At 40.8% G+C, this 16,049-nt stretch overlaps 1 protein-coding gene across 1 annotated transcript in view; it reads right to left on the bottom strand.

Annotated features, from left to right (window-relative positions):
• PIGN (phosphatidylinositol glycan anchor biosynthesis class N) overlaps positions 1-16,049 on the bottom strand; it is a 145,542-nt gene that overhangs the window by 84,879 nt on the left and 44,614 nt on the right. Inside the window, exons 7-8 of the mRNA XM_074944973.1 lie at positions 12,151-12,281; positions 7,626-7,742 (exon numbers count right to left, since the gene is read on the bottom strand). Of these exons, the coding sequence (XP_074801074.1) occupies positions 7,626-7,742; positions 12,151-12,281 (248 nt within the window). The remainder of the gene's footprint in view (positions 1-7,625; positions 7,743-12,150; positions 12,282-16,049) is intronic.

The following is a 16,049-nucleotide window of genomic DNA, read 5'->3' as shown; positions in this document are numbered from 1 at the left end:
CTTTGATGAGGCGCTCAAGAGGTTTTAGTTGGGGGCTGAAGGTGACAGCTAGTGGTGTTCTGTTATTTACTTTGCTGGGCCTGTCCTGTAGTAGGTGACTTCTGGGTACTCTTCTGGCTCTGTCAAGCTGTTTTTTCACTTCAGCAGGTGGGTACTGTAGTTTTAAGAATGCTTGATAGAGATCTTGTAGGTGTTTGTCTCTGTCTGAGGGATTGGAGCAAATGCAGTTGTATCTTAGAGCTTGGCTGTAGACAATGGACCGTGTGACGTGTCCTGGATGGAAGCTGGAGGCATGTAGGTAAGTATAGCGGTCAGTCAGTTTCTGGTATAGGGTGGTGTTTATGTGACCATCGCTTATTAGCGCAGAAGGGTCCAGGAAATGGACCGCTTGTGTGGATTGGTGTAGGCTGAGGTTGATGGTGGGATGGAAATTGTTGAAATCATGGTGGAATTCCTCAAGGGCTTCTTTTCCATGGGTCCAGATGATGAAGGTGTCAACAATGTAGCGCAAGTAGAGTAGGGGCATTAGGGGACGAGAGCTGAGGAAGCATTGCTCTAAGTCAGCCATAAAAACGTTGGCATACTGAGGGGCCATGCGGGTACCCCTAGCAGTGCCGCTGACTTGAAGGTATATATTGTCCCCAAATGTGAAATAGTTGTGGGTGAGGACAAAGTCACAAAGATCTTTTTCTCCTGCTGATAATAGCTCATCTTAATTAATTAGCCTCCTACTCCACTTTTTCATGTTCTCTGTATGTGTGTGTATATATATAGATAGATATATGTATCCTCTTACTATATGTTCCATTCTGTGCATCCGATGAAGTGGGCTGTAGCCCATGAAAGCTTATGCTCAAATAAATTTGTTAGTCTCTATGGTGCCACAAGTACTCCTGTTCTTTTTACTGGTACAGGTGTGCTGTCAAACTGTTCTTTTACTGATATAGGTGTGCTGTCAAACTGTATTACTGGCTTAGCAAGAATCTGATCAGCCTTTAGGGGAGGCAACATACAGGTGAAATGACTGATAAGGAGAAGGCTGTCATCTCAGAGCAAGCAGTGTGCCTTCTAGCCGTATGAGGAGAACACCAGTCACTCCATACCAAATTGGATAGGGTAACTCTCTGTTGCAGCCACTGCCTCAGGTAACATCCACCCTTGATGGGGGTGATGGAACAACGAAAAACTCACTAAACCGCCAAGGAACTGTTTGTATAAACAGAGAATAAAACATTTGCAGGCATTAGAAGCAATTGTGTTGTCTCCTATGGATTCTTGTATATCTGAAAAATCCAAAAGGATTGTAAGCAGTTGCATGACATTAAGCCTGTGCACCGATGTATGCGATCTTTAAAAAAAAACAAACACAAAAATATCAAAATGTTCTAAAAAAATACAAGGATTTTAGATTTTCTCATTTTCTTTATGCAACCTTCTTAAACTTTTTTGTTTTTGGAGGGTGGGAAAGAAAGCGGGCAAGAGAACTGTTAAATTCACAGAGATCTTCAGGTAAATCTTTCCTTTCACATAACATAACAACTTTATTAAAACCATATCACTGGGTATAATAGCTTAGTGGTGTAGCAGAGATGCTTTGTATGAACTTACAGGAGAGCAGGGTTTCATTTTACACTTTTATTCTTTACTTCGCAGCCTACCACGAGTTGCTGTGTAATGCTGTCGAAGCAGAACACTGAGTCACAAGAACGAGTTCTTATCACTCAACAATGATTATTTATGGCAACTAAGTAAATTAACAAAAACAAGGAGGAGTCCTTGTGGCACCTTAGAGACTAACAAATGTATTTGGGCATAAGCTTTCATGCTCTAAAACCCACTTCATCAGATGCATGGAGTGGAAAATACAGTAGAGAGGTATAAATACACAGCATTTGAAAAGATGAGAGTTGCCTTACCAAGTAGGAGGTCAGTGCTAACGAACCAATTCAATTAAGGTGGAAGTGGACTATTCTCAACAGTTAACAAGCAGGGATGGAAATCACTTTTGTAGTGCTAATGAGGCTTTTGTAGTGCTAATGTAATCAAGGTGGCCCATTTTGAAAAGTTAACAAGAAGGTGTGAGTATCAACAGGGGGAAATTAGTTTTTGTAGTCACCCATCCACTCCCAGTCTTTATTCAGGCCTAATTTGATGGTGTCCAGTTTGCAAATTATTTCCAGTTCTGCAGTTTCTCACTGGAATCTGTTTTTGAAGTTGTTTTTGTTGAAGAATTGCCACTTTTAAGTCTATTATTGAGTGCTCAGGGAGACTGAAGCGTTCTCCCTTCTGGTTTTTGAATATTATAATTCTTGATGTCAGATTTCTGTCCATTTATTCTTTTGCATAGACACTCTCTGGTTTGGCCAATGTACATGGCCACTTCCACCTTAACTGAATTGGCTCGTTAGCACTGACCCCCCACTTGGTAAGGCAACTCCCATCTTTTCATATGCTCTCTACGGTATTTTCCACTCTGTGCATCTGATGAAGTGGGTTTTAGCCCATGAAAGCTTATGCCAAAATACATTTGTTAGTCTCTAAGGTGCCACAAGGACTCCTCGTCGTTTTTGCTGATACAGACTACCACAACTACCACTCTGAAAACTGTCACTAAGTAAATGCTGCTCTGAAAGCGACCCATCCAGTGTTCTTTGGTTAGGAGATTAGTGACTACAATGCAAGCCGTTCAATGAGGGAGCGTTTGAAGAAGTGTTTCAGGGGACTGAACCATAAATGTGGAGGAAACCCCTCAGATGAGAGAACAAAATATTCCCCATAGTCAATAACCATTGTCTTTCCTCCTTCCATAGTGGGTGTCTATTTAAATACCCAATTCACCCACAGTCTATTTACATGCTCAAACACTTCCATCAGAATTTCAGTTAAAATACAGATGAAATTGAAAAGAATCTGAGAACTAGATCAGGCAAAACTGGGATAGCAGATGACCAGTTTTACAAACTGGTCTTTTACAGTAAAAATTTATGTTTTTAGGGCTATACATTTTGTACTTAGAAGTAGTAAGTGTCCTTGGAGTTTCTCAGAAAGACAGGATAGGTGAGGTAATATGTTGAACCAGCTTCTGTTCGTACAAGGTACAAGCTTTCGAGCTACACACCATTCCTTTACAGATCTGGGATACATTGATTTGTTTCCCCAGACCTGAAGAGGAGCTCTGTGTAGCTGATACGCTTGTACCTTCCATCAACAGAAGCTGGTCCAATAAGAGAAGGTTGCTCATCCTGTGCAGTAACTGTGGTTCTTCAAGATGTGTCCCCCCATGGGTGCTCCACGCTAGGTGCACATGCACCCCACATGCTTCAGATCAGAGATTTTAAGTAGCACTATCCATTCAGCTTGCATTCGCGAGCCCTGCAGCCTCATGCCCTGTACTATGGCTCTACAGAGCTGCATGAGTGAACTGCCATCAGTTTCTTCTAGACCACAGAGCTCCACTGTAAAGAACTCTGAAGCACGAGGAGGAGGAGGGCTAGTAGTGGAACATCCACAGAGGAACTCATTTCCAAGAACCACAGCTACTGCACAGGCTGAGTAATCTTCTCTTCTTATCTGAGTAGCATCTCTATAGGTGCTCCACTCTAGGTGACTACCAAGCAGTACCCTCTACAGGGGTGTGGGACTTAGATGTTGAGTCAAAGATTGAAAATAGTACAGTAGAGCTAAACATGGCACCAGACGGTGAGGCATGAAAATATATGAATGGAGGTCCAAGTCACTGCTCTACATATTTCCATGCCAGGGACGTTCTTAAGAAAGGCTATTGAAATAGAGAGAGATCTCATGGAGTGAGATAATACTCTAGAAGGTGGTTAGAGATCATGAGACTGATAGCAGTAGGTAATGCAGCCACATATCCATCTGGAGAGTCTTTGCTTGGAAATTGGAGATTCCTTAGTTCTGTCCACAATGGAGAAACAATCTGGGAGTTTTTCTAAAGGGCTTAGTCCTATCTGTATAAAAGGCTAATTCCCTCCCGACATCAAGTGTATGTAATACCACAACTCCTTTATTCTGGTGTGTCTTAGAGAAGAAAACTGGAAGATAAACCAACCTATCTATGTGGAAGTCCAAGGATACCTTTGGTAAGAACTTAGGATGTGGTCGCAGTGTGACCTTATCCTTAAAACAAGACTAAGGGGAGAGGGAGGTAAGAGCCCCTGTCTCTCCAAATCTTCAAGCAGAAGTAAGGCTACTAGAAAAGTTGTTTTCATAGACAAGTGCAGAAGGAAGCAGGTAGCCATAGTTCAAAGTGGGGCCTGATAAGGCATCTGAGTGCCAAGTTGAGGTCCCATGCTGGTTCAGGGAATCTGATTTGTGAAAAAAAGGTTCTCCAGTCCCTTGAGAAACCTCCTTGCTGTAGGATGAGTGAAGATGGAGAAATCATCTACTGCATGATGGAAAGCCATAACAGCTGCCAAGTGCACTCTAACAGACCTTAGAGACAACCATGTCATTTTTATCTCTAGTATTTAATCCAATATAACTGATAACAGAGAGGATGTAGATGAAAGATGTCTTAGGTCACACCAGTGACTGAATCCTATCCACTTTTGCACATAGGTACCACAAGTGAATTGTTTCCTACTACATAACAACACTGTCTTTACATCCAAAGAACAGGTTGTTTCTAACCCTGCATACCATCTATCAGCCATGCCTTAAGTCAAAGAACCTTGAGGTTGGGGTGAAAGATTTGACTGGCATTCTGAGACAAGATGGGGAATGGTCTGGTTGACAAAAGATCAAGCTGGATGAGGTAAGGGAACCATGTTTATGCCACATCGGAACTACTAGAATAACCCTGGCCTTGTCTTTTCTTATCTTGATCAGCACCTTGGCCATCAGGGAGAATTGGGGGAAATGCATACAGCAGGCCTGAACTCCAACAAATTTGAAAGGCATCCCCCAAGGAGTGGTGACGCGCTCTGCCTCTCAAGCAGACCAGGGAGCACTTCTTGTTCTTAGCTGTGGCAAAGAGGTCTATTTGTGGGATGCCCCAATACTGAAATATGCGGTGGAGTATAATGGGATCTATCTCCCATTTACGATCTTCCAAGAACCACCTGTTGAGGGCAGTTGCTGTGATGTTTTGTATGCCTGGAAGGTAAGCTGCGGAGATATTGATCTGGTTTTGTGTGCACCAATTCCAGAGCCTCACTGCTTTGGCACAGAGGGAGTGTGATCTTGCTTGGTTGATGATGGTTGGTATAAAGCATGGATGACATGCTGTCCATCATGATCTTCACATATTTGCCCCGATCAGCAGAAGGAAATGGAGACGGGCATTTGACTGCTCTGAGTTCCACCTAGTGGATGTGCAGAGTGGACTCGAGAGGAGATCACCTGCCTTGAACAGTGTGAGTTTCTAGGTGGGTTTCCCATCCCAATAAGGATGCATGACATTGGAGCATTGGACATGGATGAGCAAAGGAGACCTCCCGAACAAACACTGTGAGTATCCTTCCACCAGTCGAGGGAGTTTTTCATGACCAAAGGCATCAAGACTAGTTTGTTCAAACTGTGTTTGGTTGGCGAATAAACAGTTCTATGTCACTGACTGGGATAGCCTTTTGGCACAAAAGGCAGCATTTAAAACCAGGAGAACTGGGCATGACCTCCCAGCATTTAAGTTCCCCTGAGGGGAGAAAAAAAAAAATAGGCACAAGGACAACAGTCCCTATCATAAAAGTATAAATAAAATCTCTTCTTTTTTTCAAATATTTTTTCCATTTTTAATTTTTTTAACATTTATAAAATTAGTACAACTAACACAAAGTAAACATTAAGAACTACCACTAAGTAACTAGTAAGATACAAGAAAGAAAAAATACAGCTGAGGTAAGCTCAACTCCGACACTGCTGAGACTCCGTCTTAGGCTGAGGCAGTTGAGAAGGAACTGCGGGTGATTTGCCCATGTAACCTTATATAGCCACCATGCAAGGCATGAGGCTGCAGAGAATGCATGCACAGACCAAATGGATACTGCTACCTAAAATATCTGATCTGAGGCACATGAGGCACCTAGAGTGGAGCACTCTCGAAGAAGAAGAAAAGATTACCTCACCTACCTTGTTTCTCTCTTATCCTGGGACCAACATGGCTACAACTACACAGAAAACTACACCTTGACATTTCTGGCAGTTCAACCTTCATGACCTAGCCCTCAAAGTCAGCCATTTTTGCTTACTGTCAATATATTTATTTTGTGGCTTATTTTCAAACCTACTGGAGATGCACTAATTACTAATGTAATTTTGTGCAAATACTTGATCCTAAAAAGTGAAATGTTGGCATCATCTATACCCAGAGTAGTCAAATTTATTTAGTCTCTCACATCATTACTCTTCTTAAGCATATGGCAGAATGAAAACCTCAGGACTGCTCATTTTTGCATCTTTACTCCCATCTCTAATGTAGCCGGACAAAGAATATAGCAACATAGAAACTTGCTACCCCATTGATCCTGAGCAATCTTAGACCCTCAGGAGGTCTTGAGAAATGAAACAAGTACAAAAATGGAGCACAAGAGAAGAAAGAAAGGCAAGCCAAGTGCATGATGTAATATCTCAAAACATGCATGGCAACACAGAACCCCAATGACGTTTCAGTAGTCCAGTACATTAATATACCATGTATTTAGAATATTAAATATGAACTCTATATTAGCACTTTGCAAGCACTGCATAATTTTTCTGAAATAAAAAAAAAAATTTAAAGGGAAAAAAAGAAAACATAAGGAAGGGTCAAGGCAGTGCTTTCTTTTACTCCAAAAGCACAACTACCTTAAGTTCCACTACAGCCACAGAAAGGAAAATGAAACAGAAGAGCCCCCAATTTGCAGAAGAGGAGTGTGGGAGGAAAGCAGTATTTCCATGGCACATCCACTTCTTCAACAGAGAATACGGAAGTCTCTCTGTGCAAGAGACATGCATTTGGGGCTCAGGAGATTTGGAAACCGTGGGCTGTTGTCAGGAAGGGCTAAAGCCAGGAATATAGCCCACTGTATTTTGTTCACCTGGAAACCTGCATGATTACCCAATCAGTATTTTATGAAGGCAGCTCCACCCTTTTAAGAAACTCTTTGGGGATGGGGAGTATATTCAGGCCATCTGCAAAAAACAAGACCATGGCAGCATGACTACTGCTATGCTATGGTGGGGCTACAAGAAAGTTTGGAATCAATGTAAAAGTATTTGGCTTCTGTGCAGATAAATTAACCTCAGAGGCATCCTCAGAACCATGCTTCATCTGGGACATCCAAAGTTTCTGGGACTTGAACATCCTTCTCACACCTGTTGGGAAGCCCTTGATATGCTGATTGGAAGGTAACTCTGCAAGTGGGATTTTAGTCATGAGACAAGCCTTCCACAACCATCACCACATACTCCCCCAACCACCCCTTTTTCTTGTAATGTCGAATACAAGATACTCTGGGGCAAATTCTGCCTTTGTTTTCTTGCTTACAAACCTTACTGCTCCATAACTTCAATGCAGTTTAAATCGGATAGATGTGAGGTTCAAATATTGCCCTTTCCCTTGAAAAGTAGTGCAACAAAACAAAAAGTAATTTCTTTTAATGTAATTTGGTGATTTGTTTACATACCTTTTAAAAATGTATCTTCAAAGAACTGGGATGCGACTTTCTGTGGATAATTCACTCCAGCTCCCCAAGCAATCAATGGTGTTAAAGTCTCTGAGGGATGGCCAGCTCCATGAGAGCCTACAGATATGACAAACCAAACACACAATGACTTGATAAGCAAAGCAAATAGTGCTCTCACAGAGCCAAGTTTAAATTTCTGACTAGAAAAAATATCCTGTCTATATTCTTCAGGCAGGCTACACTAGCACCACTTGTTACTTTACTGGAATGACAAGAGACATTTTAGAAACCTTTCTTTTAAAGTGTGCACTTATGTAGTGCCACCCATTTGAGAATCACAAAGCAATTTACAAACATTGGCTAACTTCAGCTTCACCACACCCTCTGAAATAGATATTTTTCCGCATTTTAAAATATGTGGAAACCAAGGCACAAGGAAATTCCAGTCAAAAATTTCAAATTTGAGTGCCCAAAGTTAAGCATTTAGGCTCCAAACCTTTGAAAACATATACATGTACCTAACTTGCATGCGCCAATGAAACCAAAGGGATTACTCAGGTGTGTAAAGTTAAACTTGTCTATAAATTTGGGCAAAGGGTCTTAGGCACCTAAATAAGTGACTTGATTTTCAAAAGTGACTTTATAAAGTATCTGCAGCCTCCACTGTCCGTCTCCAGTGGTGAAAGGTGCCCACTGAATAAGCTGGGGAACCATAGGTGCCCTATCCTGTTCCCAGTGTACCTTACAAAATGCATTCTACAAGGTGTGCGTGTGCGCGCGTGTGTATGAGAAGGGTTTGAAAGAATATCAAATTTAATTATGTAATTAAAGATGAAATCTTTATACGCTCCAGAGATAGAGTTGAGGTTGCGTGTGTGACAACTGGTAGGGTACAAATGAAAGGCTGAAGTTTGCTAACTAACTCTACTTTCTTTTAAGCCGCTTCAAGCCTAAGAACCTGCAGATCTGGGAAGGATTTGTGGATTTAAGCCTCTACACACAAAGTTCTCCCACTTCTCTCTGTTTTGATGACTGGATCAGAGCCAATCAGTGAAATTGCTAATCCAAGAAGGATGGCAGCTTGGGTACAAAGGAAACTAGCTCTGAGAAAGAAGGGCAGAAGTGCAGGAGCAGGGAAGAATAGATGCTGCTTATCTGCATGGGCTCACTAAGGGAGATCTTTTCCCCTACCTGAACTTGTTTAGATTTTTTTCTCATAGTGCAGGTCTTGGCAGAGAGCAGACTAGCAGAGGTTCGAAAACTCCTCTCTCTGCTGCTGTCCCCAATGAACCGCAAACTGTTTTCTAGCAGTGAGAAGATTGGCTCTTAATGGAAGCATGATTATCCAGCAGAGAAGTCAGGTTGGCGTCAGGTGCTAAGACTACCCTTCTGAAACCCTCGGTGTATCCCAAATCCATTGTTCAGCAAAGCAGAAGGCTGCTAAACACATCCCCCTGGGAACTACTCTGGGAAAATCTGCCCCAACCACTGCGTTCCCTTCCAATGCAAGAACTTCTTTTCTTTCTGAGTTCATATGCAGGAGCCTTTTGAAGTTGCTGCAGCAGCTGCTCAGTTTCTACAACTACTATAAGGACTTGGGATGTACCACTAGGGTTTGGAAGTCCCCAGACCCAAACATCAAACGGTTTCCAAGAAGACCTTCTCCCCCCCAGACAATGGCCTGGACAAAGGGAGAAGGAAAAAATTTCCAGTGGAAAAAATAAAGAAATATTTTTCAGGGGAAAGAATTCCTTGAAAAAGTCCTCGCACAGAGAGCAGAAGAGGCAACATTTGCTCTTCTCTGTAGAGCACAATGACTGGGATAGAATCAGATGGGAGTTTTCAGTTTCAAAAAGGGAGCTCTGCCTCCATTCATCAGGCATGAGTTAGGACCTCTCTCCAGTGTAGTGAATCCATCACAGGAGAAAAGTAAATTTTAGGGTGCATTTTTTTTGTTTTAAACTGACCCATGAATGTGTGCCACTGCCTTACTGAGTAGCCACATGACATTCATTCTTATTATCCCTTTCCTCTCACCTAGCTCTTTGCCCCTTATGTCTGTGTCTCTGACCATCATTCCTTGTGTCATGTCAAAATTAGACCATACGCTCTTTGTGGCAAGAACTGTGTCTTTACTTGTTTTTGTCAGGTGCCTAACACATGTTGAATGGACTCAAAATAAATAATAGCACAACTGTTAGCATAAAGAAGTAGGGGTGGAAGTGACTTCGAGAGGTCATCTAGTGCTGTGCCAGGACCAAATATATCTAGATCATCCTCAACATGTATTTGTCCAATCTGTTCTTAAAAACCTCTGAGAATGAGGATTCCATAACCTCCCTTGGCAACCTATTCCAGTGTTCACTATCCTTATAGTTAAGGAGTTTTCTTCTAATAGCTAACCTAAATCTCCCTTGCTCCAAATTAAGCCGATTACTTCTGGTCCTACCTTCACAGGACACAGAGAACAATTAATCGCCATTCTTTTTATAAACAGTCTTTAACATATCAGGTCCCTCCACCCCAGTCTTCTTTTATCAAAGCTAAATATGCTCTTTTTTTTGTTTTTGTTTTTTAACATTTCATCAGCAGGTCAGTTTTTCTCAACCTTTTATCATTTTTGTTGCTCTCCTCTGGACTCCCTCCAGTTTGTCCACATCTTTCTTAAAGCGTGGCACCCAAAGTTGGACACAACAACACTCCAACTGAAGCCTCAACATTGCCGAGTGCAGCAAAACAATTACCTCCCATGTTGTACATACAACACTTTCCTTTTAATACACCCCAGAAAGATATTAGCCTTTTTTGCCACTGCACCACATGGTTGGCTCATTTCAAGTTTCTTCCTTTCCTTCTACTTTCAAAGGCGTTGCGTCGTGATCAATAACCTCCAAGCTAAAGAGAGCTACCTGCAGAATCCCTAAATATTTTTCCAGGATTCCAGATGCACTTTTCACAAAGCTCGTTAATTTTCAGCTTGTGAAACAAAAATCAAAAATATGCATTAACAAAAAAGCTAAGTCAGGCTTAGGAAGATGATAGTGACACCCAAAGTCTTTCTATTGTGGTGAATGCTGCCCGTAAGAACAAAGAGGAAAAATGTATTCTAAAATTCAAATGTGCCAACATAAATGTCATCTACTCAACAATAAAATGTAATATTCAAACAGACCTTTGTTCTGCATATGAGCAAATGATAATTGGACTGATTGCTTTCAAAGATAGGCATAAATAAACTCTTATCCTCTCTGATGGATTATTAGGGAATAAACAAGTCCTGTTATTCCATCTCTGAACAGTTTGTAGTTTTATGCAAAAGGCATTAATCAACTCTGTATTTTACTCCTGAACTGTACCTGAAACATCAATGATTCACAATGCCTCATGCTAATAATTATAAATATACTGCTATTCAAAACAAATAGCTTCCAAGGATGCTGGGCAGGAAAGTCTCCATGGCTTACCACCCATTAGAACAGAATCTTCCTTCAAGAGGATTAACCTTACCTCAGAATTACAGAACGCTAATGGTAACCATTTATTCTGCCATACTTCCAATTGGACACACATAGGACTGGCCTAGTGAATGCTCAAGTAAACCCACATTCTGCATCCCCAAAGATGCAGAAATATATAACACCATGAGTTATTGCAGTTATTTGCCACATAGTGCCAGCTTGATACACAAACCCCACTTGTAAAATATTTGGCAACAAAAATACAACATAGTACTCAATTTGATTACATCGCTGAAACCAGTTGCAATCTCTTTCCCCTTGAAGTCTGACTGTCACCATAGTGGTACATTTGATCCTGGTCCACAAAAAGAAAGACTAAAGTTTCTCTGAATCTCATATGTCTTACACTACAGCACAACTGCTGCCAAGACCTCAGACTATAGTAAAATGTACCTCTTTTTTGGTAGCTGACATGATTATTTTATGGTAATTAATTTTGTTGGGGGAGGAAGTCATAATTTGTCAGTCTTTAAGAGAGCATCTAGCCAAGCTTTTTCACATGTAAGATGAACATGCCCTTTGGTGTAACTGATAACAACATGTATTAAAAGGACTTTTACCACACAAAATATTTTAAGTAGAAAATGTGAAGTGATCAAAGAACATATGCATTAACATAGCTTTTTGTATGCAACTGGAAATTAACACTAGGTGTGTCCCCTTGTGTTTTAATGGGGGTTCAGCTAGTCTTAACATAGCTTTAATTAGCTGCACAGGACAGTTTTTGACCTTTATGAAAAGGACGGAGACTCATTTAAATGGAAACTCCACTACAGTAAACTTTCTCTCTCCATGAGTCCTGAACTCCATCACTCCAGAATCTTCTCCTCCTCAGCCAAAGTTGCAGTGAGTCATTTGGCCCCATACAAAATCAAGCACCTGGCAGAGTGGAAGCAGCAGAGCTTTCATAGTGAGTGAAGCCCCCAAACCTGCTCATATTCTAAATAATCAGGAATTTGCCAATAATCTCAACTGCTAAGTAACTTTAGAGATTTAAAAAGTATCACCCCAATCTGTCATTCCATGGTCAGAAGTTAAGATAAAGGCAGTTTTTCCATCATTTCCATAAAAATCCTCAAGCATTGAAACAATGTCGTTTATGCCATCGTCAACTTTTCTGATATTGTCCTTGTATTCCCTATAACAAGGAAAGAAAAATATATTATTTGATTTACTATGAACTTTGAATTACAGATGGCAGAATACAGTGTATATGGTAGATTACTCATTGTCATTAAGGCAAGCCTCTTGATTAGAGCCAACTTCATGATTTACATGGCCTCAAGCTGTCAAAGGGAATCTAGAGGTGTCTCTTGCTTTCTCTAGAGCTGATACCGGGGGGCAGTTGAGTTGACCTGCTGCAGTGTGGTGTGGAGGGTTCTTGTACTGTTTGTGTCTATTTAAGGTCAAACTGGCCTTTGATAGCGGACTCTGGAATTTAGTAATCTGCAGTAACTAAGTAGGTGGATAAGTGTGACATTTCTCAGGTGCCCAGGACTGAGAGTCATTTTTTTATCCCCTACCTCTAGCGAGATATAGCCTTGCCCAATGGCTGGGTGTTAGCTCTCTAACACCACCAGCCTGTTAGTCATTCAAGCACTCGCCTCTGGCCAATGCCAGCCCTGTCTTCACCTTGCATGTTAACAGCAGGTGCACCCCAGTCCCTGAGTCCCTTTGAAGAGTTCTCCTGTGATATCCAGCCTGACACTGACTACTCTCAGAAATCTCAGAACCTTCACCCCCAAAGAAGCAGTGTATCCCAGTTTACTGGTTTTACCTTAAACCACCACTCCCGTAAATCACATGGCACTTGTGAGCACTTATAATAAAACAAAATTAGGTTTATTTAAGAAAGAATAGAGAGTCAACTATAAACAAAAAAGAGTGGTGGAAACAAATGGTTACAATACAAAAGCATAAAATGCAAACCTGGGTCTACATTTATTAATAGTTACCTCTCCTATCTAATAAAGTAGGTTGTTATCCCCCGACCCCAAGTTCAGTCTGTTGCAGAGCCAGTTGGCTTCACAGGAACTAGGATCCAAACTTTCATGAAAACATCCCCAGGCCACAAGATTTTTCCTCAGTGCATGGATACAGAGTGCCTCTCCCCACTCTGTGTTATGCCGAAACAGTCTTTTGTCTCTATGCATAGACAGGGCAATCTTTTTTTTTTTTTAAACCTCCATGTGGTTTTGATTGTTTGAAGTTATCTCTGACAGTTTTCCATTGATAGGCTTGGGATGGAGCAAGGCTAGATAATTGAACATTGCAATACATTACCGGTTAACCAGGGAGAAGTAACAATTCCCTCCTGCTTGAATGGGCCATCACTGAGAAATATTATCCCCTGGTGACTAACTTCTAGATACAAGATTATAAAGTGTGCTTTCAGTATAGTTACATTATTCCTTAAACATTACTGTTTGCCTTGTGAAATATCAGTTGAAAACTCAATCTGCAGAATATTATTGTCCTGGCACAATGTGTGTATCAACACTGCATGTAAAGTTATAAGATTTTACTGTATAACATTGCTGTTACATGCTCCAGAGTTAGAAAAGCAGGCCCAAACCAGTTTTCAAAGACAAAGACACACTGGCACCCTAGCCAGGTGTTAATGAACCATCATCTGTTCAAAGAGCCATTCTCTGGCATAGAGAAGGCATGAACAAGAAATGTACATTTTATCACAAGGACGACTCAAACCTTACGTCCACAAGAGACTGTTTGTCACCATGACTCAGCAAAGATGTTTCTAGCACAAGAAACTAAATTATTAAGAGGGGAGAAAAATGCTTGACCTCACTGTCCTTCATCTCTGCTCATGACATCAATGACTCTCAAAGAACTGAACTTGGGAGGGGAGAGGCTGGAGTGCTGGCTGGGAGGCTTTTCAGCCAGTACAGACTGCTATAAGCTTATGGTGAGGAAAACCTTCTGCTTTTAAGTTCACTTAGCTTGTTAAGTTAGGCATTTAGCTTGCATTTTATCTTGTATTTCTTTTGTAACCAATCCTGACCTTTATGCCTCATTAATTGTAGTCACTTTAAATTTAAATTTAGTTAATCAACTTGTTTCACTGTTTTATCTAACCAGTGAGTTTTGATTAAAGTGTGTGGGAAACTCCATTTGGGATAACAAGGCTGGTGCATATAATTTTCCACTGATGAAATGACGGACTTTATATGTGCTTGCATTGTTCAGCAAGATGCTGGCCAATACAAGATGCACATTTCTGGGGGGAAATCTTGGACTAGAGAATCTGCTGGTGTTCTTCTGCAGTTTAATTCATGAGTGGCTAGCTAGTAGCACTCAATACTGTGCAGCTGGAAGCATGTTTCATGCTGGAGCCTGTGTGTTACTGACCAAGAGTGGCTGTTTACCAGGAAAGCAATGTAAAAGGCATCCCAAGTTGGAGAGCTGAGAACAGCTATTCAGCAATCCAGATTGTATTTGGGGAATGTTACAAATAACCATAGATACATCTCACAATGATTATTAGTCTTGACAAGTTACGAGCTTTCTGTAGGTACCTTACATGTTACTCCTTATGGATAAACACCCTGCAAGACATGTGTTTGGTGCAGTACCTTTGTCCAATCTGAGATAATAGTTTGCAAAGAACAGTAAAACATTTGGCAAGTGGTCTCCATGTCACAATAATTTAAAAGTGAACTGCAAACCTTTAAAGATTAAAAGTTTTAAAAGAGCCCAATGTATTAACACAGCAATTGTAGACTTAAAAGTGAAAATTTTAAAACTCTTTTTTAAGTTACTATACATATCAATAATTGATTTCATGACGTAGTGCTTGTCTTGAGATTTTGATGAACCTGGATTCTGTGGGCCCCAAACACCCTTGTGTGTCTGATGGTGGGCCATAAATCAGGAATTTTTAAGGGGGGAAAGCCACAATGACTAGTTTATCACCAACCAATCAATTCACATTTTTCTAAAAGGCTAGAAAGTATATCTTTTTAAAATAAAGACAGAGAGGAGCCCTGACACTTCCATTTAGAAGGCTCACAGTCATGTGCTTTGCCTGCTTCAAAGGTTAGCCCCAATTCCTTGCACTGTCTCAGGTGAAAAAGGGAAATAGAACTCAAGAGGAAAATGAATGGGATTGTCATGAATTTTGTTTCAAAATGTTTTTGTAATGATGTACGGCCTTAAAATTTTTTCTTTTTTCAATTGCCATCCAAAAAACTTGGCAGTTCACCTACAATAAGGCTGCAATATCAGACTTGTTATTTCTGGAATTCCTGTTTACTGTGGAATTAAGATGGACTCTGAACTTCATTTTGGGCAAAAGGAAAAACAAATAATCTGCCAGGTATTCTTTTGATTAGGTGTATAATTAATAAGTTTGCTACTGCCCTTGATAATTAGAATTAAGAGATATATGCTGTGACCCTAAGAACCCCTCAATGCCAACTAGGCAACTCCATAACAGCAACTCCTAACAAGCCTAACAAATTCACTACAACTAGCACACCACTTTCAAGGTATTTACCCAAGAAGATGATATGTGAGATCTTAAATGAAAGCCGGTGTCAAACTGGTTATGAATATTGTTGTAAGATGTACGTACAGATGATATTTCAGGAGCTGTATATGTACTGAAAATATACATTTTGAAGTTTGTCACCAACCAAAGAGAAAAACAGGGTTCTTCCAGATAGGAGATAAGATGTGTATCTCCCTGTCAAATGTAAATTAAGCATTGTAAGCCAACACAATGAAAGCCTTATTTACATATGGAGTCAACAGGAAAGGAGCACATCAGAGAATGAACCACCTGGGGTTGCCTCGTCTCTGGGGCAGACAACGACTTTGGGAAATATAAGTGGAAAGCAAAAAGACATCCCTTTATCCTGCACTAGAGGAAGTAATCAAGACAGTG

The sequence above is a fragment of the Natator depressus genome, chromosome 2 (genome assembly GCF_965152275.1).
Source record: "Natator depressus isolate rNatDep1 chromosome 2, rNatDep2.hap1, whole genome shotgun sequence".
Classification (NCBI taxonomy): domain Eukaryota; kingdom Metazoa; phylum Chordata; order Testudines; family Cheloniidae; genus Natator; species Natator depressus.
This window is presented reverse-complemented; position numbering and strand designations above follow the sequence as displayed.